At 42.4% G+C, this 24,188-nt stretch overlaps 2 protein-coding genes across 2 annotated transcripts; one reads left to right on the forward strand and one right to left on the reverse strand.

Annotated features, from left to right (window-relative positions):
- On the reverse strand, positions 1 to 24,153 carry T265_00569 (hypothetical protein; the record flags this gene model as incomplete). The annotated part of the gene is made up of 3 exons (XM_009164373.1): positions 1 to 135; positions 22,738 to 22,884; positions 24,064 to 24,153. The coding sequence occupies 3 exons, from the start codon at positions 24,151 to 24,153 to the stop codon at positions 1 to 3; spliced, it is 372 nt and encodes a 123-aa protein (XP_009162637.1).
- T265_00568 (hypothetical protein) lies at positions 2,723 to 12,269 on the forward strand (the record flags this gene model as incomplete). Its single annotated transcript, XM_009164372.1, has 3 exons — positions 2,723 to 3,379; positions 9,358 to 9,624; positions 11,354 to 12,269. The coding sequence occupies 3 exons, from the start codon at positions 2,723 to 2,725 to the stop codon at positions 11,906 to 11,908; spliced, it is 1,479 nt and encodes a 492-aa protein (XP_009162636.1).
- Positions 24,154 to 24,188: the final 35 nt, after the last annotated feature.

Raw genomic sequence — 24,188 nt, forward strand, 5'->3', positions numbered from 1 at the left:
CTAGTCGTTTTCTAGATAGAAGTTATCACTTATCGTATTCTGTTTCACTCGTAACTTCTCCTCCATGAGTATTGTATCCACCAGATTTTCTGGTATCCGCTCCAAATTTTCTCCTGCTTGGCATTTTGGTGCTAACTTGTAAGAGAGTAATAGTGGTGTATTCCAATCATCCCACGATACCCTTAGGAAAAGCCAGTATCCTTAAGAGCCAACAGTATATTTGTCTATGAGCCATGATTTAATATGATGCTATCGGGGAAGGGCACTCTTCTACGAGAGACTCATGCGTTTTTCCCTAGTGAATTCCTTCCTATCAAAGGATAGCTATGCAAAAAACAAGTAAATTGACGAAAAGATTTAAGAAGTTTGAAAGCTTGTGGCTAAAATTTGGCACCTTCGTTGGCCACGTGCAAGTTGTCAATCACTAGCATATTTGAGGTTTCGTGGTGAACCAACAATTTGTTTAATGGTCTTGGGACACAGGCAGCTGAACATCCAGAGTAGCTTATGATACACCTGAAGCCTCTTAAGCAAACGATTCTCAGGTGGTCTTCTGTTGCTCAGTTTAAATGAAACCTAGAAGGTTATGGCTCATGTGTCACTGGCTATTCTGTGGGTATAATTCTCCCGTGCTTCATAGATTGTGTCAGTTGCTCGATACTCACATAGATAATCAGTTGAACAGCTGCTAAGAGGAACAATAATTGTAGGTCCTGACCAAGCCAGCCTAAGATGCGAATTATCCGTACTAAAGTACACAGAACATCGAGGCACTGCAATTGTAAGCTAACTGATATGCTTCACAATTCTTTAACGAAAAGTTGGTCATTCATCCTCTTAAACGTAAACAACTACTGACTTCATTTATAACAGGTTCAAGGCCTGGAAAATAAGGTCCTAAAACACTTCGTTAATGCGTTTATTAAATAATCCAGACTATTTTGTAATTCACCACAGGAAGAACGATTTTATCACTCTGATGGTTTTTCTGGAGAATACCATCGAAAATAGACAGAACTGATATTCTTACATTCCCGGTCACGGACATTTATTTGAGACACTGGTGGTCTGAAATGAAACCTTCTCTTTACAAGAAAACCGTTACGAGAGATCAGCACCTTTGCACTTCTTTCAATTTAGAAACGACTTTAAAAAATATGTTGTTCTGACCGAGACGTATATGTGTAGTTCTAGAATTGGGAAAACGACTGGTTGGTCGGTTATGTGAGAGGCTGATTATTCGGCGTGTGTGAAAGTTGGTGTTTCAATGTGAACCTCACTATATTTGGTCTTACTACAGCGAAACCATGTTATTTAATCTGCCAGATTGAAACACCGGCACCAAGACAACAACCTGTGAATAAAGTGAACATTCCTCTCGACCCTATTTTTGACAGGCTGCATTATTCCACTTCCGATAGACAGTGATTGACGCCCAAATCTTAACATATTTGTTGACAATAATCCCTGCTCTACCCGTTCTGGCTTAGTAGAACCATCTAAAGTTTGTTACACCAGCTGAGGAAGGAATAGTCTCTTTGCTGAGCCTGAAATGCTGCAAGGTCACACTGGAAAACGACCCGTTACATGAGAGTCCTGAGACTGAGAAGGTACTGTATATATCTGTCGTACACGTCTGTTAATCAGTGCAGTAAATTTGAAGGTGCTTGTTCGTGCAAGGCTAAAACTATGTTGGTGGAACGTCATTCTCTCGATCGATTAGAAAATGAACAGTCAAACAATTGGTGCTTTATTACCATCTAATATGGTGTATTCGGGTTAGGTACATTATTGGCCAAAAATACACGAAGGCAGTTCACCGCTTCTACTCACACAAAAGTGGCTTTCACTTTCACGCGGCACGTTCATCTTGAGTCCACTGATACCTGGCCACGACAAACAAATGGGACTTCAAAATCGCGGTGCTAGAAGCGGGCTAAATCACGCTGGTCGAAACCCCAGTCGATCGTTTTAACGGTGGTACTTTGCCATTTTGCGTCATGCCACCAAGCTGCACAACTGCATTTGAGGTCAAATTGTGATAAGGAGCCCAACAGGTACTGCGCAATGTATAATACGTTTTCTCGAGCATTGAGTTCGAGTTTATTGATTCTGAGCAATGGTATTAGCTGACAACAGCTACTGAGACATTTTGGACGAATCTCTTGGTAAATGTTACTACAAAATACAAAATCCAGATTCAAAGAAGGGTTAGCTCTCAGTGTCTACATGACGGTGAGTCTAAGAAATCGGCATCAACGTTGTGGTCAAAAAGGTGTCACCTGGTAGGGTGAGATTTTAATTTTGTGGAGACCTTGTTTCAGAAGGCTATCAGTGAAGTTTTTAATATAAGTCTATCGACCAAAAAAAATCCCAATTTCCTTAGGATTGGGCGACATGCTTCAGTGAATGCCTTGTTATTTGGGGAAGCGTGCTTCTCTCCCAGCACGTCCAGGTCCATCCACTAAACTTCACTAAGGGATAGATAAACCATTGTGCCCTCATCTTGCTTGTTTATTACCAGGTCACTTTTTAGCGTTCGATTAAATCATGTGAATGTTAAGGTGGACAGCTGCACCTTGTGTGTTTCGCTTATCCCAATCAGTGCTTTACTGTCTGGCCGTGCGTACTAACCAATCAAACTTTATCACTGCCGATCGATTAGTCAACAGCACGCAGGTAATTTCGTTACCCACAGTCGCACAAATGGGATACGTCGAGAATGGGTGCAGTTCTATTTTTGAGTATCAGTAGTTTTTTACTCCTAAACTGGTACCATTGTGAATCAAATTTCACGAAAATTCCAGTACTGTGTCCCAAAGGCTACTGGATTAATGAACCAAAGCCGCGGGGTGGATCGTCTGAACCAAACGTTGAAGATGCAATATGCCAGTTTTGTCCGAATGTCGGCTGCTATGTAGTTCGACGCAAAATTCAGGATGATGATGATGAATCAGGGCAATCAGGGACAACTATGGTGCCACATACAACAACCATGAGCACAACCTTAGCCACTTCACAAATAAACGTCACGGAATATACGACTGAAACAAACGGCACAATTGGGATTGAAAACAGAACGAATGAGGAGCAAATCAATTACAGAATGTACATGTCATGTGACTACTGGGCAAGTCTTCCAAAGCCCGAAGAGATCATGAGTTACTTGGACTGTGTGATGATCGGCAGAAGGGACAAATATTACTTATTCATTTATGAGCCTCGTTTTCAAGCCAGCCGGTTCCCCATTGTGGACTGCGTGGATGCGAACTTCTTAGCGTGGATACCCAACGGAACACAACTTCTCGGACTAGAATTGGGCTTTCCAATGAAGAGCATTCCACCTTATCTATTTCGCTATCACCAGCGGATCATGGAGGTATGTGACTTTATTTGTCTACCACTAGTTTCACATCGTTACACGTGCGTTCACTTTGTTCCGATACTTCAGTAAGTTATCACAACTGGTAGGTGCTCACTGATTTTCATAGTCAGATGCGATCATCTTATCAGCTAATACTCGAAGATTCTGCTGCGTAATGAAGCACTTACCCAAAAATCGTATATATACTGTTTCAATTAAAAACATGACATTTTCCTTCCTACTTCCGCTGACAAGCTAAGTGAGTTTTTATCGCCCTATTTGTTTCGGGAAAGTAAGCACAATGCCTCGCCGAACAGAGAACTGGAAAGGCTAAAGATACCGGAAGAAGAGCGAAAATTCCCAATGGTAGTGCCTTCTGGAATAATATTACTTGGTCATTCCGGTCGAGTGATAATTTTCATGTCGTATGCTGATGAAAACTATGGCATCTCCGTTCAGGCAGAGAGAAATCTGTAGGAATACTGATGCTAATAGTAAAAGTAATTATAACAACGACTTGAAAAATAAAACGGTGATTCATCCTGGATTCAGTTGAGACTCACGTTTAATCCACCGTAATTTCCAAATAGGCGTGCTTCGTCATTTGATCAGTACCGGAGACTACGTCTACCTGTTTAGCCTCTAGAAGGGTAAAACTCGTAGCGAACTATCCAGTAGCAGTGTTATGCGCAGCCTTATAAGCAGAGGTACGTTGAGAAGAAAAAATAACACTAGTAAGAGTTGTTTTTAGAAAGGCTAGGCAATACCGTAATTAAGGTTTAGAATAGTAAATTAACATTTATGCAGGTAGGAAGTGGCCTGCGAACGCACACTCTGGCTGTTCCACATGCATTTTTCTGCAAGGTTTGTCTGATTGCCGAGAATTTTAACGTTGGAGTATGAACAGTTGTCTGCAAGTGGCAGAGTATTTGGTGAACAACCAGTGTGTCAGCTAACTGAGTGGTTTAAGTCGAAAATATGGAGTGGTGAAGGGTTTGACAACCGTAGCCCATCTCTAAAATCTCCATCAGTCACGTAACAACATAACTTGAAGGTGTTTCCTTCTGCAATATCCTTGGCAATAGGTGCCAGATGCAGGAATTGTCAAATGTATTCAATAAGACATTCTGTGTCAAAAGCGCTAGATCATTTCTGAGTCTACCGTTTTCCTCCTACCGAGATAATCTTGATCCTAATCTTCATAAATTTGAAAATAGTCCCAGACCTTTCCTCTCAAGACCGCTTGAGAAATCGCTGTATTTGTATGAACGAGAAGATACTTCGGAGAATGTCGCGATTATGATTGTAATTCCTTTGAGGGAGGACTGCCTTCAGTGGTTTATGATAGACAGCAACAATGGCTTCGTCGAAAACGTTGTCAAAAGGACTCTGGATGGAAAAAGTGCTGTTTAATTGAACAAAAACAAAGGTTTTTGATGTGTACGGAAGCGATATCATTCCCTTTTCCAATAGACATTTCCAAATTCCTGTGGGCTGAGTGGTATGAGTTTCAGTAATGCCTCCCTCAGTTTTATTAGTTTCCTCGCTTGCAACGGTGACCCTGCTCAGTCTCCTACCGCTTAATGTAGTCAGCGGGCGAAAGGATTAATTACTGACATACGACACTTCCTGAAGCACACCGAAACGATTTCAGTTCAATAAATCACCATCCTTTCATGTTACATTGCTCGTAAAAGTTTAATTCAAAAGTGCAGTTTGTCATTTGGTGCTTAGCACTACCATGACTCCAGGTCTGTTATTTGGGTGGTGTGCAGGGTCAGAATGGACACAGTGGCATGAACTAATACCTCCGATGAAAAAAACCAGTGTATCATTTTTGACTAGGATGGGTAGGATTTTTATTAAACTGTGAGAACCTTGGGAAGTGTTTGCCTGTCTATGGCGGCAATAAAGTTGTGCGGTTAATATGGAAAATGTTTTTCTTTTCGCGTTGGAGAAGGCCCATCTAGTGTCATCAGACGAAAGTCTAGATGAGACCTCCTTAAACAGAGAGAACATATCTGGTGAGAACATGAATCATGGGTATTGTCAGTTGGCTGCTTCTTCAGCACGCTAAGCTCACCCTAACTCGTCACTTTCATCAACATCACCATCATCATCATCATCATCATCATCATCATCATCATCATTATCATCATCGACAGCAGCAGCAGCATCAGTAGCGTCAGAGAAGCAGCATTATCAGCTCTAAGAACCGCATATTTGTCGTACAATGGTTATAGCTGCCACAGTTTCGTCCAACGATGTTTAGGAAGGTGGGGTGGGTCATCATGGTCATCGTTCTCACCATCGACAGCACAAAATCAATGTCCAAGCACTGACGCTCGATTCGGTATGTGGCTTGACAGTATTGTTAGTTGTACGCGGCCTGTGATACTGTCGGGGTACCCAAACAACAGCATGGTTAGTGTCCTCAGCCAGACTGTTTCAAAAGCAAGGCCTGCTAGGCAGCGGTGCTTGGCGGGAAATGTCAGTGGATTAAGTTTTTCAAAGAACAACTCGCCACACATATTCCATCATCCAATCTAGATGACATGAAGATAGGGCCGAACTTCTACCCACTGACCAACCTAGTTTGAGTGTCTCTGCGATTGTCGCATGAACATCCCCAGTATACCTCAATGGGTCACGAAGGCACAAAAACCGTCATACCACGGAAAGGTCCAGTCACGTCATGACGGCCCAGACTCATCAGCATCAAACTGGTGAATTTCGGCTTTTTTTGCGAAGGTTCATGATTAATGAGGCTCCACTATTAGCCACTGTTTGCCTTTCCCGTTGAAAATTTTCACTAATCGGCTTGGTGCAATGCATGAATTGTATGCATGAATTTTCTTGTAAACTATGGTCAATTTTCAGTATTCTACTTCTTAGCGGATTTCGTAGAGATGAAAAAGGATTGCATCTGTTTTCCACTGGGTACTTTTCTCCTGGTCCTCCGGTTGTAACTTTCTAACTGTTGCCAAGATCCCACAAAAAACTCAACCGTAATGGATTACCGTTCCATGAAACGTTAAACTTCCCTGCCTCAGCCGCAAGATAATGTGCGGTTTATTGGTTTATTGCAGTAGACCTGTTCCCACAATAAACTTTGCCTGCCGTGCATCGGTGAGTGGAGAAAACCAGTCTACCGAATGCTGCCAATGTGATTTATTAGCTAACCCACCTACCGGAAAAATGTACTTGTTGTTCAAGTGTGTGAATATGCAGGCCATAGATTCCGGCATTCTCGGATTTATCGTAACATATTCAAGGACAGCTTCATAACTACGGAGAGAATGTGGAAAGCTCTTTTCAAATTCCCATGACCGCCGGGATTACTTAGCTACTTTAGCTGAAAGTTCGTAAGAAAATATTCAAGGATAAAACACCCAGCGCTAAATGGACTACTTTTGTGGAAAAAGTGACTAAAGGAGGGACGCTCGGAAAGTCTTCAGTATGAAGAAAGATGTTTTGAAATATTTAACTTTCCATTATTAGTGCATGCCAACATGGTGATTGAAGGATTGGTGGTGCTATACCCTGATCAACTACAAGTTCATCACAGCGTCAATCATCCGCTCGTTATCGAACAGTCAAGTGTTTAAGCTGTTAACCAGGAGCTCGCAAGTTCGAGTCTTCTTGGGATTTTTCGTGAGGTCTACACGATGATTATCAGTAAAGGTGAAAACAGCTGTACAGTGCTTTCCGATCTTTCATTATTGACTGCCTTTCATAGGACTAAATCTCCACCAGAAATGGGACATACGCTTTGCGGCCATTCCTTACAACTCCTGAGGGCAACATATAGACCATACCAAGTCCGAAACCGACCGTTTCACGAAAGAAAAACCAGAAAGGGCTTCATGGAAATTTACGTATTTGCAATACATTGAGAGTGACGTTGGTTTATTCTTGCGGAAAAATATAAAGCTCTACAGTGGTCGTAATTTTATACCAATGTGAACTTACGTGTGGGACAACAACGAGCAAATACCTGGTAGCAGGAGTCTAGTTATCGTTGGCTAGTGAAATAAAAAATCGTATCGTCCAAACACAACACCCTTCCGTTTCCTAGTTAGCATGCCACCTGGGAGTAGCACTAGGGCTGAGGTATTGCCCGGTTGCCCAAACCTAATCAGGGGCACGTGAGACGCACAGGTTGGGTTCAAACCACGGAACTTCTGGTCAGCAATTTCGTGTCTTCACCACTGAACAATCACCATCTGGTGAATTGACGGCTCGTTTTTGTACTCCATTACAATCTTCATAAAGGCAGATTTATGCTGTGAGTAAAATCATTTTGTTATCACATATTTTCGCAAGTGGGTTTATTTTGGACGCTCTATCATTTGACTAAATATAATGCAAGATGGTCGTCAAGCTGAAAAGAAACAGATGAGCTATGGGCAAATTGTTTGTATGATTACACCGTCGCCTGCTTCCCCGCAAAGAATTCATTTGCATCCAGAGTATGTGGCATATGTGCAGCCGCCTCAGAAACATCGGATTCTCGGACAAACACCTTGTTTGGATGGATTGTAAAGTAAGATTTTATTGATTCAAAACTAAAACCTTGTGAGAGGCAGCCCTACAGAACGGTGCTCTGAACGTTTCAGGAGATAATACAGTATTATACATGTAAGATGACTGGGGCTATCGGACTATACACCGTTGGTATTCAATAGGTACCGGGCAGTAGGAACAGACGAGTGAGGGCAGTAGATACTATACTGGCAGCTAGTTCTATCAGAAAATAAGTTAATAAACATCGTAAACTAAGCAGTACGTGCGATTAGTAACACCGTACTCGTTAGGAACAAAAAAAATAGGTAGTGAGGCAGCAAGGAGTTCTGGAAGCCAAAACGAGTAAGTACCAGATGAAACACAAACGTACGGATACGGGAAGTGTGAATAAGCAATACAAGGCAATAGTGGCGTGGAAGAGAGTCAATACGTTCGAGAAGTAGTTCCGAATTAAACGGAAACGGGAGCCATCTGAAGAAGCAGGTACCGGGTGAGTTTCACACAAACTAAATATACCTGCAGCCTTCATCTGACAGCGTGATGAAGCAGCACCTGTTGCGAAGCAAAATCGAAATGTGCATGTGCAATTAAGTACTTTTAAGAAGAAATCCAGACAAGAACTATCAGTTGGTGTGCAAATAAACCGATTTGGTGCAGTAAATAGCGCGCTTGTCTGCATACGAACGATTAAGGTTCGATTCACCGGCAACTCTCACGTTGGAGCGGACGCTCGAAAGTGGGCAGAGTTGATAAAAAATTGCTAGCGAAAGCATACAGGTGACGAAATCTAAATATCAGCAACTAGAGGGTAAGCGAACCTTAAGCAGCAGCAAAAAGCGGGGAACAATTGCCGGAAGCTGAATTACTTTGTGGTAAACAGGCATAAATCACGCTACTTATGAGTGGTAGCATACCACGAACACAAATTGGCTGGCTGAGAACCCTGGATTCCACAAAATGCAGGGAGAAATAATCCTTCGCTTGGTCACCTAGCGTGCTGTTAGGAAATTCGGACAGCTTATACCCCAACGGGTAGGCCAGTGGACTATACAACGGAAAATCATTTGAACACTGTCCTCCAGACTGTGACTCCCGTCCGGCTAAGTCGTTTACTAGCTACCTTATCAACGAAGCAGAACATACGCAGAACATACATAGCAAAACATACGGTTGACGAAATTCGAGAGACTGCACCTACCTGATGAGCTTCAAGAAGGGCGAAACCGGTCGTGGGCTGTCGAAGATTTTCTAAAACCTTATGAGTAATGTATCACTCCTACAAGATCTACGACCTGTTGGATATCGTACCAACTGAAACCTGAGGCGGCCTGGTGCTTAAAAACATCATAAACGAGGGATTCATTTGGGTACCAGGTGAGTTGCTCGTCAAAACCCAATAGACTGTAAATGAGTGCACTTCGCTAATATACTACTCTCTTTCAACGGTCATTGATATCTCGTTATAGGAAACACAATACATCTGCATTGATGGATCCTCCCTCGAAAACAAATCGATTCCATTTGCCGATACAGAAAGGTTCGCTAGCAACAAATTGGTACAGGTCGTATTCCGAAAGGATTCGCTGCGCCGAGATCGCCGCCCACCACGAGGTCTGGAGGCCCCTAATAGAAAAGACTTTCAAAGTGAAGAGGATACAATCGCCTGTCCACACATTGTTCACCCATTACCGGCAAATATAACACCAGATGCCGACTGTCAATTTTCACCTTCAGTAAGTTTACCTCTCGATCATTCACTTTAGTTTGTTTGAGAACCCGAGACACCTCGCGAAAAATGTCGAGAGATCCTGAAGTCCAAGGGTTGTCTTCTTAATAAACAGCAACAACGACTGAACTAGTCAACCAGCGTTTTTCGAGCATGGTTTCCTCAGCATTTTGAGAAAAGCGAATGAGTCTCAACAACGACAGATTCAGATGAGACATTGTTGACACATTTGTAACGAAGATTTGAGAGACCGGACTCACACAGGAAAATATATGTTAGTTTTTGAGTTTAGTGAGTTTTTGTGCACGAAACACGACTTATTTCTGGTTGTTAAGGGCACTTATTTTTACATCGGAAAGCCAAGCCGTCCCTGAATAAACTGGTAGTCTTCCAGATTTGTGACCACCTATTCATTCTATCGAGTATCCTTATTACCGAGTTTACCAAGACCTTGGTTAAATGTACCATGCCCGGGGATAGGTATGCTTTGGGTGCTTGTTGGACACATTCTGTCATAGTGGGAACCGGAACTGATAGGATTTGTAAACTCCCCAGAACGGCAAGAGTGCATCCGGAATTCAAATTGATATCACTCTCGCAAGAATAGTCCTCCTCCTATTTTCGCTCGATTACTCTGGTGAGTTCACACTACAGAGAAAGCGTCAGCCTCGGGTTTCGTCCCTACTAGGACCTTAGGCACATTATATCCTTTGCTATGTTGGGATAAGAACCTCCAACTTTAGTCGTGCGCACCTGGGTACGGTGCATCCGAATTATCAATTCTGAACAGGCGGACCTAATCAAGCTTGAGCGTTTTGAGTGGTTTGTCCGATACCTGACATAAGCCTACCCACACTGGTTCAAAACAGCTACATTTGGACATACAGGGCCGAGGTATCAGTGGGCGCATCTGGAGCTAAAGTAGTCCTCTGCTGACAGCTCTTTGAGGCAAACTCTGGTGTGGAAAATCACCATTGGCACAGCAGTTAGCTTACAACAAACAAGACAATGAGAGAAACTCTTCACTCGCAAGCTAACTTATTGTAAGAATACCTCGTACGTGCAGCGAAAAGCCGCATGATAAGGGTCATTTTCAAGCGATAAAATTATCGCACACTTCTGTGTTTATGTTTACGTGGATGAGATGAGTTTCCATGAGTACATTTAAACCTATGTTATTACGAATAAGAAACGCCCCAGGATGACTTCAGAAGTGGCTCGTTCAACGACATCGACTGATTAACTGGTACTAATACTGGGAACAATTAGCACCTGTTTTCCTCAGTGCCACTACAGCTGCTATCACTGTGGATCGATTCAGCAAGTCACGTTTCTTGAAGTTTAGGCATAACACCATTCTGCACGAGTAAAACAGAACATGTCACGGTGAAGTCAAAGCATTTTATGAAGTCACGAGCGGTGCTTCATCATCCAAAGATATTGCGTGAACTGAACCTTAAGGTCTGAATGATGACACACGGACGTTGGTTGGATGTTCGGTATGAGTATCAGCAGCTCGCCTAGATTTTGCTTCCAGATTGGTAGAAATAGTGTCTCACAAAGTTATCTTAATTGGATGTAAATTTACGAAAATTTAAGGGCTCATTTTTCACTCCGATTGCAGGCATGATCTTGCCACAATAAATCAATGCACAATAAAACGCCCTATATGGGATCGTCCGTAGGAGAAAATAATGCTGCTTATCATCGTTATCACTTGTTGGTTTCTGTTCCAGGGCCTTCCCACCACTTCTGACCGAGTCGATCCTACACAAGCAATTAACAGGTGTCCGTTTCGTATTCAAATCAAGCAGAAAGCCATCAGACGAAGGAAACCAAATACGGGATTGCTTGAAGAACTTCGGGTTCCCCCCGCTTTTCTTTCTGCCTGCCTAATTGTGGTCGTACTTCTGCTCACCCTTGGAATCATCACCGCTTTTTGCATCATGAATGCTGAAAAGCTAATGCTTTGCAAAACACGAAGTCGTAAGCGTCGTGAACGTGAAGCAGCAGTTGCATCCGAGCTGGCGGAACAAGCAGCCAAGGAGGCCGCTGCTGCAGCGACCGTCGATGCGCAGGAACGTCAACCAAATTCCTGGCATCCAATTTACGGACGATTTGGAATGGTGCCTCCGACCATGGGCGGGGCTTTTGGTGCCTTCGCAGCCCGTCCTCTGGACGCGGTCACAAACCAGCAACAGATGGGTAACATGACAGCTAATCCGGGAAACGCGCCTCGACCTACTGGAATGGGCTATTATCTTGCACAACCCAACGCAGCTCACCATTAACTTCAACCTCAGCCACATTCCACGTTGTGAATACCATAATAGCCTTGTAGGTTCGTGCGGACTAGCACGTCCAAGCACAAGTAGACTTGAGCGTCACAATTTCGTAACTTGCGAAGTTGAGGTCTAATGCTACTCGCAACATGCTTATGTAGAATCTGAGGAAATCGTGAAAATTAAAAGCAGCTGGAACAGGGTTGGAAACCTTTTCGTTCCAAGTAACTAGAGTTTGCTATGTACCGGCATCAATGACCAGAGGGTAACAGTATCATCTACGCATTAAATACTATATGAGAACACTTATTTTCAGTCCTTGTGTTTCAATCCACCATATTTTCTGCAAATACACCATAGGAAAAGCGACTTGTTGTTACCAGTGAGCCTACATGTTTTAATTTCCATGGTTGCAATTCTTTATAAACGATGATTTCGATCTTGCCTAACCCTATAGTGTATTGTGGAACCCAGCAAATAGTTAGCTCCCTAATTTGCCAGTCTACAGTTATCTCTCAGAATGACCGGAGGTACCACACCATTAATATCGCCTAGTGGTGTTTCTTGTCTGTCAAGCTTTAGACCATCAATCCATTCAAAGGGATGTCAAAAGTGTTTTTTTCTTTTGAGAGAAAACTGTGATGAACGGGCTCATTAAGGCTAGGAGAAAGGTATATACAGCCAATTTTTGAACCCAATCAGATTTGGAAAAAGAAATTTGTGTATGGATCTCGTCGACTTAGGATATGTTGTCCCGCTTCTGTAATAAGACATCATCCGACTAGGTGAGAACTGCATCAGGGAATTATTGGCAATATACTTTCTATGCGGGTAATTTAAATGTTGCGCTTTGCCTACCTCTAAGGAAACAACAGACTTCGTCCAACTAGTGGCCCAAAGACAAACCGATGTTTTTCACACATTGTTACTAGTCTCCGCAAGTAAACCACAGCAGGTCCATCGTGGTGCTATATGATGGAACTAGATCGGGGGTAAGTCTATACCGTTCAGATCGAGTGGCTGACGAAATCGGGGTTAGAAAGCTTGAGGAGCTCTTGAAGGTCTCATCCATTATTGATGAAACGAGATGGATTCATTCATCCAGAAAAGTAATATTAAAGCAGATGCAACCGTAGACGAGACTCATCAGAATGAAAACGAAAGAAGCTCTTGCGGCATTATGGATTTCGCAGGATGAACGGTTCATTTGCGTATGCACAAAAGAGCACTGATAGTGATACTGAAAGCGGCACGTAGCTATGCAGACTGCCACACAGTCGTTACTGTTGCGTGACCAGAAACGATGGGATAAATCTCGTGACAGAAATTTTGTATCCATCCTAGTTTCTACAAAAAATGTCCCAGTTGTTTTAAATATTACAGAGGAATGAAAAAGACAAACGTATCTACGAAACGAAGTCCAGTTCTGCGAAAATTCGCGGGGCAAAACATCACAGGACACAAAATTTTTGCAAGAAAATTATTTGGTAACTCTCATTTTCGACCTGCGGTCGATTAGTGATAGGACAAAGCCAATTTTTTGCTCCGTTACCATGCTAATTTAATCAGATATCGACTGGAAATGGTCAAGGCGTTTCTAAAAATGAAGCTGCATTCCATTTACTGCATAGATGTTTACTTTTAAGTCGACGTTTTCACGTAATCATTGGCTTTATCATCGTTTCCCACAGTCTACGTTGCAGTACCAGGCTAAAGGATGGTTTTGTTAAACTAACGCGAGTCCATTTCTCAGTGTGAACAAGCTGGATAATTTGCATAGTCCAACCCGTACGGGCAATAACGGGACAGGCCACATGCCCTTCTGTTTTTCGAATTAAATCTTCACTGCTACGTGAAACTAATTTCAGGTAATACCCACAGAGCACGCGATCTTGGTGACGAAGGAAAAGACGTAACGCATAAACGGTACGACTGTAGCTCAGACTCCAATTCTAGCTTGATCACTGAGACGGAGGTTGGCCGAAAATTTTGTGACCAAGATTTGGAGATTAAGGTTGGTATTATATGCCCCACTAGTCAGTTACATACGACATAAAGTAATATTGTCCAACTACTTGTGGGTTCGCATTTGTTGACGGTGTCGTGAGATGTGCACTTCCGATCGTAGAGATTAACTCAGTTTGCAAAAGGAATGAAAGATCTGAAAAGTTTAGATCTCTGCACTACTGACAAACGAATAAGTCATATCATTTGCAATTCATGTTCGCCTCAACAACGCTATACAATACGAAAAGAGATAGGAGACTAAGAAAAACCCGATTTTTTAGAAACTAAATTTTGAAGCAGAAGGAGTCGTTAATAGGTTGTAGAATTCCTGGGGTTATGTGAGGATGAGTTATAATTGTTCGAGGAATCTGAGGGCATCAGAATTTTGCTTGGGGCCGGGACAATAATCAGCCCAAATTACCTTCAACACAGTAAGTAGTGCAGTAGAAGCGTATTGTGACCCTAGTTCCCTAATAAAAGTAAGCAAAACATTACCATAATCACGTCATTGTGCAAACGGTGGGCGCTAGGTGGGTGTTTTGCTCTCAATACCTTGTGAGATGTATAGCTCAACGACATAGCGACCGCAAGTGATGTGATTGGGCCAGTTGTTGTGTCGAAACAGTCATGCTATTGCCAAATAGCCAAGCTCTAGTTAGAGGTACCGAACTCGAGTGGGAACTGGACGACAAGCACATTTTTTAGACTGTCTGTTTTCTGTTTTAATTTGATTTCTGGTTAACCATACACGAACTCATGTTTCCGACCCATCACAAATAAGGTTGTTCACACAACTCCATGCACATAAGCCGTGCTTTACTGGAACGCACGCCCCCACCGCGGCTGGAGCGCAAATCCGGCGGTCTACCTGGCTGTTTTACCGAGGGCCTTCCGCGACCTCGTCTTACCAGACAAACCGTACCTATATCATAGTGCGTCCATCGCACGATCCAAGCGACTGTCTCAAAGTGGACTACTGTCTGCCCGTTCGTCTTGCCATCTAGCTTCAATTTACCACTCTGTAGCGAGGCTAGACACGAAATCCGATAATGTAATGTAAGTCAAGACATATCCACTTGCATTTTCAATCATGAAAGCAGTATTACTTCGTGTGTGTAAGAACTTCAAATACTGCCAGAATTAGTGAATGATGGATGAATTCGCTGCTATATGTGTGTCATACATTTGTCGTACACGGCAGCTTCCATCGAACAAACTTGTCTATGTATTCGAGGCCAGCACGTAACTTTGCTCGATGTTCAACGATTATAATCATGGTTGGAAACTCAGGTAGATGCATGTTCTTTCATTCAGTATTTGCCAGGTGTCATCCTAGGAGATGACAGCCAATCGAACCATAATGTGAACAAACGTTGTTGCGCTTTAGGCCATGCAATTTAAAAAAATACTGATAATCTGATGTAACCAGGGCCAATAGCCTTCAATGCTCTGGTAAATTAAATTAAACCCAAATCCCCGTGGAAGTATGCAATATACTTTCATATGCATACTAATGATGAAGACCCTATATGTATTTTGTGACGTGTAGTTTATGTGGCGGAGTGTCTGATCCAAAATCCATCGCAAGGTATAAACGCGCGGACATTTGAAACAATACGGAGCACTTCCAGAGGTGCTGATGAGTTTCTGCAGTAAATGTACACAAATACCAATGGCGGCATAGAAACAGTAATCCAAGATGCGACTTCTCGACATAAACCATATACGACACCGTAAATATAACAGAATTCGAGGGCTTGATTATCTGTTTTTCCATCGTTTACACATGGACGACTTGGAAATGTCACCGACATTCTATCCCTCGTTCTTTAAATAAATACTGTGAGTACTACGCTTGTAAGCTGGTTAGCTCCAGGGCTATGTCTGTCACAATGGCAAAAGGGTATTTTATCACAAAATACTTGTCTGTACCAGGATACCTACTTTCGCGGTGCAGTTCAAAGATACCTTGGGGTGGGGGAATGAATGTTTGACGAATGGACGATGATGCACAACTCCGTATGAACGTACTTTCAAGGCTTTTAAAAACTTCAAACTGAATACCCTGTAGTTCAGTTTACCCCCTCCATTGACGTAATGTTTTACCTAATCATAGCCATGATCTAGTGAGATACTGGAAAACCCAGCTCTTTTGGGTCCGGGTTTGCATATCTTCAGGACATTGGTAGGCACTCGTCTTATGCAATGCTTTTACTCTTTTGTGTTGAACAAATACCACTATGTATGTCAGTATGGCTTAACAATTTGTGGGACTAGTCGTGGTGACCATGTATGCACATTTGTTTACTACATACCTTCAAACCTGAGCATTCCAATGCATGCGTCGTTAATAGATCCAAGCATCAAGGCTTGAGAAATCATCTTATGAGATCTTTTATTTTTCGCTTCACGTGCGGGCATAGAAAAGTGAGGAATACAACCATCTTCTAAGGTCAGAATCAGAAACAAGCGGATTGCAAAATCTTTAGGACATATTTGCTCAGGACATCAACAGCATTAATCTAGGATCGACCTCCACAGAGCAAATGCATGTGTGTGCCAGCCTCATTTCAGAGGAATCTCAAAAAAGTTATAGCTGAATGTGATTGTTGATTGGGACTAGTCGGGAAGTCTCTCGTGAAGTTAGTGCATTAAGAACAAACATATGTACGTATATTTTAACTCAAGACCAAATTAATTGTGTAGTGGGCTTGGGTGGACTTGGAGATAACAAGAATTCTAAATGATGGTCAGCAAAGCTTTGAGAGGAATGGGGGAGCGAATTCGACTGCAAAGCGTCTTGCTTGGACAATCAGGTATTACGACACAATTTTAATTTAGAGATGCTCCTGGCATATTAGATTTTGGTGCTATATATTGTTTAAACAAGCTGGAGGTGGCTCAGTGACCAACATGCAAACTTACTGCCGGGAAGGTTTGTGTTTTGAACCCGACTTCCGTACCTCGACTGCTCCTGTCTAAGATCTGCAGTCTGGCACCATCTGAGCCCTCATGCTTCCTTCAAGTGATGTGGCATCTTTACACCAAAAAGACGTCACAACTTAACCGGGACAGACTATTGTATAGAATCGTCAAAGAGGGATTTCATTAGATGATAATGAACCGGATATGTGACGGTAAAGTATTAACGATTGCTGAAGGAGTTTTTCTTGCGTTTGGTAGCGAATAACAGCTCGTCTGCAAACCAGAAGGCAGTGGTCATAGAATCACACCAGGGAAAACATCTTACATCGTGCCCTGAGAATTTCGTGGCGAAACGAATGGTAATTAGCTGCTAATGATAATATTTTCATGTGGAGAATTTTCTGCTTAGTCCATCGCAAGATCCTGTAATTTCGTCCATGGGCCATGTATAATTAACTAAAGTACTCATGAAAGTGAAAATGAATGAAAGACCATTGTTCAGGGCAGTGATTTCATTTGACAAACATGCCAATGAGGACCAAAACATAAAAGGCAGAAAGCTAAGGAAACCATATAGCTTATAAGACACCGTCGTCTTCAAACAGATGTATTTAGAGCTGGCTTCTAAAAATTTCATCCACGACAAGTGACGTAGTTAGCTGGAAGAGAGTGGTTTCTAATAGAGGGCGACTTCGTATTATACTCCCAAGTTGCATGTATTGGGCTCGTCTGTCAATTTTTAGAAACAGATCATTCATGACCTTGTTACATCACTTACGCATACGCAAATAACGCCTTAACACACTTGACCACTGTTGTTAGGCTAACAGCGGAGGTGACTATTCTTGATTGACTGAACTAACCCAATTGTACAATGGCTAGTATTATCTACCCATGTTAATGCGCCTGGGAGTGGTACGCGCTATCAGGAGAACTATGGCGTGTACTGTGTATCTCACCTATTCAATCGACCATGACAGTTCATCGTGCTAATAAGTTTGGAACTGCCCTCTCTCGTTCACCTTATTCTCTCGGGTGTATGCTAAATAAAGGTCTCTCGGGTGGACGCATATGTGGCTCAGCGGAAGCCGTATTCGACCCTACCCATTGTGTGCCGGTGTTCATTGGCTAATCAAGTAGCTGATGCCAGCCCACCATTTGTATTCTACTGGCATGGCCACGTTCTCCGTCAAAATGCTGCCATCCAGATAAGGCTCATCGCGTCAGCGTACAAGACAGCTTTCACACACACCTTTGCTTACTACAATGGACCCGCGGATTAAATCGCTTTTATGTAAATAAAGCGAGATGGTTAAGAGATTGAATCATCATCACAAGCCACTAGGCTCACAGTCAACGTTTTTAATATGTGTAGCCACTCCTCGCTTGTTGCCTGAGCATAAAACCAATGCAGATGCGCGTGTTCGTTTATAGTCAGAACTGGTGCTTCGTTATCAATGAAAGCAATCTAGGGATAAGACCAGTTTTCAGAAAGTTGTATCAAGATTTTAGGTTGTAGAAGGAAATGTGCGAATGTTAGACAGATATGTAGGACAAAATTATTGATATTCCTCTTAACTTTTCCTATGAGTCTCTTGGACCTTGCCATCGGTAATCGTCACCGAATCCATGATGAGTGGGGGTAAAACAGCCTGATTACTAAAGGAATATTACCCATAGGTTTGCTTAAATCTCTTCGATTGCCCACGAATGGTTTCAGTCTTCTTGGAGCTTATTTGGTGGGCATAGCTCTCTAGTAACCATCAAGCTTATGTTCTTCTTGACCTCGAGTTAAACAAATTTCGCGAGGTGCACTCATTTGCATAACAATTTGGTCTTAATGAAGGACTCAACTGAATCCCAGCATGAACTTTCTCCTATAGTATTCTTTTACTTGAATGGGCTGCTCAAAGTTCCCATGGTATTTCAGTTGGTACAATATTCGAGATTTCTTATGTTTGGTGTCTCTTTATGAAACTGCACAACGATATCTTGAATATCATGGCAGATGAAACATAACGCGGTTTTGTGTACGACATTCAGGTCAAAAATGTCAAACAAGAGATTCAGCTGGTACCCAGTCTAGTCTGCCGTTCCTATAAGGTTGGTGTGCAAATGAGCGTAACAAATGTGGTGTCCTTCTCGCTCTTGTGAGTGATCATCTCCTATGTTGTATATTACATTATCTACGCGCAAAACTTGCATTTGTAAGAGTTATATGGATTAAAGCAAACATGACAAAAAACCAATCTCATTTATTTCATATCGTTCGTTATTATGAAGCAACTATTCTATATCACAAGTATGGAAAATGTGACGAGTATTCGAACTCGAATGTCGATAAGGTATCCGGTATTCCTGAATTAACAACTGAACTTGATATATTCAAAACGATGCGCCATCGAGTGTATACATTTCTGCTGCTGCGAATCATTGCTTCTGTACTGCTGAGAATGTGAGAGAATTCGATGGGTATCACTCCTTTAAAGTAGCACAAGTGACACACCGCCTAATATTATTGACATTTAGCGGTACTGTATGTTGGCAAGCTTGGTTCCAGAAAGAAGACAGCAAATGAAGGTCGATAATGCACAGCGTAAACACCAGCTTCGAGCTAATCGTTGGTCATTCTACACACTCACATGCTTCAATTAGGACGATATGCAAAAGCAAAAGCAAGCAGCAGATGCAAACTGTAGATGTTATCAGTAACAAATAACCGTGTTTCAGCACAGTTTGCGTAAATAAAGCTGACAGATTGCATAACCGTTCGAGAAAAATTCGGATACGGTAGGTGAAGCTTCAGAAAAATACACTCTGAACCTAGTCAACAAGTGAATTCACAAATGAACCAATTTTGCCCGTTTGATAAGCTTGAGCTTGAGCAAGTCAAAAAGACTATGAAACGAACTGTAAGAAGATAATAGGGTTAAATGGCGTTAGAGATAACAAAAGGATACTTGAGGACAGTCCGAGAATGTGACCACACTGGTAAACGGGCGAGAATGTGGAAAGGCATAGTATCGATAAAACAGCGTGAACCTGCACAGTCTTACAAGGAGCGGATACAAAGGAGGTCGATTTTCCATCTGATGAGCCACCAAGAATACAGTTCCGGCTGATGAGTTCGTTTGGAGAACTTCGCTCTGAAAAAGAGGAATGCGAAATGCCCACGATCCGTGTCTGTTTGGTTAATCATATGTTCATAACAGTAATCACCGAAGTCTAACATGAAGATATCGGAGGACAGAGGATGGAAGGAATTCCCGGGTATTTTCATTGTTGAGAATACGCTCATCAGAGCAGATAGGAAGCGATCTTTATTTCAAGAAGGCTTAATTCTCATCCTAACAACTGTTGATTTGTTCAGACAATTAGAGTGACCGTGGCTAGTCAGATTTTTCTACTTTCTTACTGCCAAAACATACATTTAGATTCTTAATTTCAGCGTAAACTCCTTGTGCGGACCCGATGCGCAGGATCGAATAGTTTATCTTCGTCGAGGTTCTCAGGGTTTAACTACCGGTAGCTTTCTTGGTCTTCTTAGGCTCCACCTAATAAGGAGCATACAAGCCTTTGTCACCTAATAAGTTGCCGTTCTTGACGAGTCCGTAACCCAAGAGAATCAAAGAAATAATGTGGTGCGCGAAACATCATGCAGAACAGACCAAAACTAAAAAAACTTTCGGCTCGTTGTAATCACTCACTTTTTGATGAATGATCCAACAGAAATTTACCGAAATCCCTCACTTCAAACATTCTTCAATTAAGTGTCACGTACAAAGTCTGCTTCATGTTTCGATTGGAACGATATGCGGGATGTTCGAGGCGTGTTTCAGTATTTCCTATATTAATATTAGTAATATTGTGAAAGAGAAGTTCAGATGAATTTCAACCGAGTCGTCCGTCGACACGACGTTAAAAGCACACACAGTTTGAGTTGGTGGAGTAAGAAACGAAATTGATGTAGTTCTGTGGACTAGGCCTTCCTGATAAGCTCAATGAAGGGCGAAACCACCAACGAACCCTTAAGCGTTTTATCGATCTTAATAGTATTATTGAGACTCGGAATGCCCCTTGTTATTGCTCACTGTGAAATGCCCAAGATCTGCGCTGGTGTCTTGGAGCCACCGATGCATCTCAGGCTTCAATCAATTGTCGCATGTGTAAACATATCACTAGCAGATGGGGAAGTCAATAATACAGTACAGGTGTCCAGGTAACCTTAGCGGTAAGCGAGTAGGCTTGAGTGAGGCAGATTCAAACAGTGAATAGCATGCAACGTGACGGTGGCAAAACATACTGGATGATTCCGCGCTCGGAGGTTGGGATATACACCTGGCGACTTTATCCGTAAACAACTTGTGCTACATCTTATCAAACAATTTGTAAACACATAACCTTACAATCAACTTTGGTGAAACTTTAACAGCTCAGCACATGTTGCATAGGAGAGCTAGAATAGCACCAAGACGAGCACTATTTGTCATTCTTTTAGGACCAGTCTTCAGCATTTGATGATGGAATGAAGCCCCTGATATCTTTATATGCCTATTGTTTTGAAATTTCAAGTCGACGTTATTAAATTTTATGTATGAACAGTTGTTACGATTGTCACACCCAATCAGTGAGTTTTATCAGAGCAGTTAGGTGGATGGCCTCTTTGGCCCGTCTAATCTCTCAATGCTTCATTTTTCCAAGCATGTTTAGGTTTGCTCTCGGTATTTCAAAACAATTCCAACACTTTTTTGGCTTGACAGACACATGAAGCTGCTGAGAATTTCAAATCGTGAGTAGTTTGCTCACCGTTCTGTTTCGATAGGTCTGATGAAGTTAGCATACTCATGCGGATGTGAATGGGTTCGTCCCTAACACTCTTCCCTGCTGATAACCGAAAAATTAGTTTTGATAGCATATGTAGACGAATGGAAGAGGGATGAAATGGTGTGTTTACTATTTTTATACCCAGCATTCCAGATGCTGCGCTGTATGGGCGACTACGTTCGAGTCCAAATTTAATTCAATAGTAAGAAAGTTCGACAGCATTATGCATATAACCATTCTTAATGTTTTACGTGCCTTCAGAGGCAGTTGATTTTGTCTGGATGTCCTGGTAGGTAAAAGAGCTGCATTTAGCCCGGACCGTAAGTGAAGACGAAACAAAGTATTCACAAGGTTGATGGAAACTCTTCGACGACCGATTACATCTTTTGACCCTCTTAAAGATAATCAGGTAAGCGCAGCTCTCGAATTCCCGTCTAAATCGTGTTCCAATTAAACTCAAACTGGACGCGAACTCGCAAAAAGCGCTCGATTGAAAAATGATTAGGATTTAGCGGGTGGCTCAACTGATTTCCAGCCAAAGCTGTCATTTATGCTATTCTTCAACTGAATTTGCCACAAAAAGATTACCTCGTGCCTTAACTAGAAAAATGTTCGAAATATCGGACTACACTGAGCTGAGTGTATTTAACAAGAATCAGTGAATTTTCCCCGAGGTTCCTATGTTATGCCCTTGATGTGTTACAGTCCTGGGCAAATGGAGAGTTTAAATTCTAGTACCCATAGCCAAACCAAATAAAAGTTACTTGGGGTATAACAACACAACTCAGGCGCCTATCGTTATCAGCTTATTCATCAACTTGTTTTTACACCATTACAAAAGTCAGCTGAAGTCAACCCCGATCTGTTCCTCGTCACCGTCATGAGTATCGTCTGTAACGTTCAGTCGCATCCATAAAATTACGTTTTATGCCACCATTGGTGGTAATTAAACAAGTCTGTAAAGAATGGCCTGTAAAACTAGAATTGGAACCTTCTACACTTATCGACTTGATGGATCGTGGGGCAGGATCGCCAATTACTGGCATTTGGTCATTTCACAGAAGGGACACCTGGGACCTTACCGTGGTCTCCGCACACCAGATGGACACGTTCACAACGCGGAGTGAATGACGTCCTTGGTTTATACTGGTCGTGCAGTGGAACTTCAACCGCGGTACTGCCTGGTTGATCTGCAGGGCCACGCCATTGGCTGACGAGTCCCACTCACCCTGCAGACGATCAGATAGAATATCTGCACTCACTAGTCAGATATAAATTTCTATGAAGTATGTCCAAGAACGTAAATGTGGTCAGATGACGACGACTCCTACGAGGTTCAGAGAAATCCACACGTGATTGGTGAAACCGAGAAAAATGCACCAACGGGGGTCCCATGGGGCTGATGGTAAGCCGAGGTTTCAAGTTATTTATGAGTACCCGAGAAAACGGTGATGATTCTGAGGCGCTTGTCATGCATCCGGGACACACGAAACCCCGCTTTCAACGAGGGTATGGACATGCCTGCTGACAATTCCGAAGCACGGCGCAGATCAGAAAATTTCTTTGGGCTAATATGAAGCTTAACCTGTTTTAGACGGACCAAGAGTCTTTTTATTCGGAGGCGATTGGAGTCTGTTAGCCCGTGCCGTTGATGTTCTAACGGATCCTGGTAAGATGGCACACTCAAGACCACTTGGTTTTAGCGTTCTGTGTGCAATTTGACCGCATGTCACCTAAACGCCTGGATGGAAAGTGAACGGAATTGCTTGGAGCAGTCAACACTAATTATCCTCTCTTCGATGTACTATTCGGTCAGCCTAAATGACCCACATCTTTACTTCTCCGTTTCTTCACAGATTCTGAGGAGGATAGTTTATAGACGATTAAACCAAGATTACCGTGGCAGGGCAAAGCCGAAAACTGCCATTATCCTGGAGAATTTCCTGGCAAATGATTGGCAACACGGTTTGGAATTCGGGAGACGCTAGCTAAACAAATATTTCCAACCTCAAATTTTCCAAAATTACTTTTTATTCTGCCCAAGCATCTAATTCCAGTCACAGGAAGAGCATTCTCTAGCCTGCGACATATGTTTTTAAATGGGGCCATGTTTGAGATGGCAGGATAGTTGAGTACGAATATGCTGACATGAGAGACCCCGGTTGGAACCGAACATATGAAAATCCATTGCTTTTATACGATCTAAAGCAATCTGGTAGGATCTCAACGCTGGTGTTTCCTCCGCGCGGCATGAAAGCTTGATACGGGAAGGGTGTTACATATCAGCATTACAAACGCGAGACACAACAAAATTGGACGGAATGTGGACGGGGAGAGGACTCTCATCAATTACCATTCAATACGGCGAACTGAGACACATTTCAAAACTCAGACTTGTCGAGACTGACCCATGAAATCACACAGTCTAAACTGAACAATGTCACATTAGTCATCGCCTGGAACACATTGTTGATTTCAAGAAAGTCATCGAAACGCATCCAACAACATACAGGATAACAAAGAAGAACAACGA

This window comes from Opisthorchis viverrini (assembly GCF_000715545.1).
Source record: "Opisthorchis viverrini unplaced genomic scaffold opera_v5_5, whole genome shotgun sequence".
Lineage (NCBI taxonomy): Eukaryota > Metazoa > Platyhelminthes > Trematoda > Opisthorchiida > Opisthorchiidae > Opisthorchis > Opisthorchis viverrini.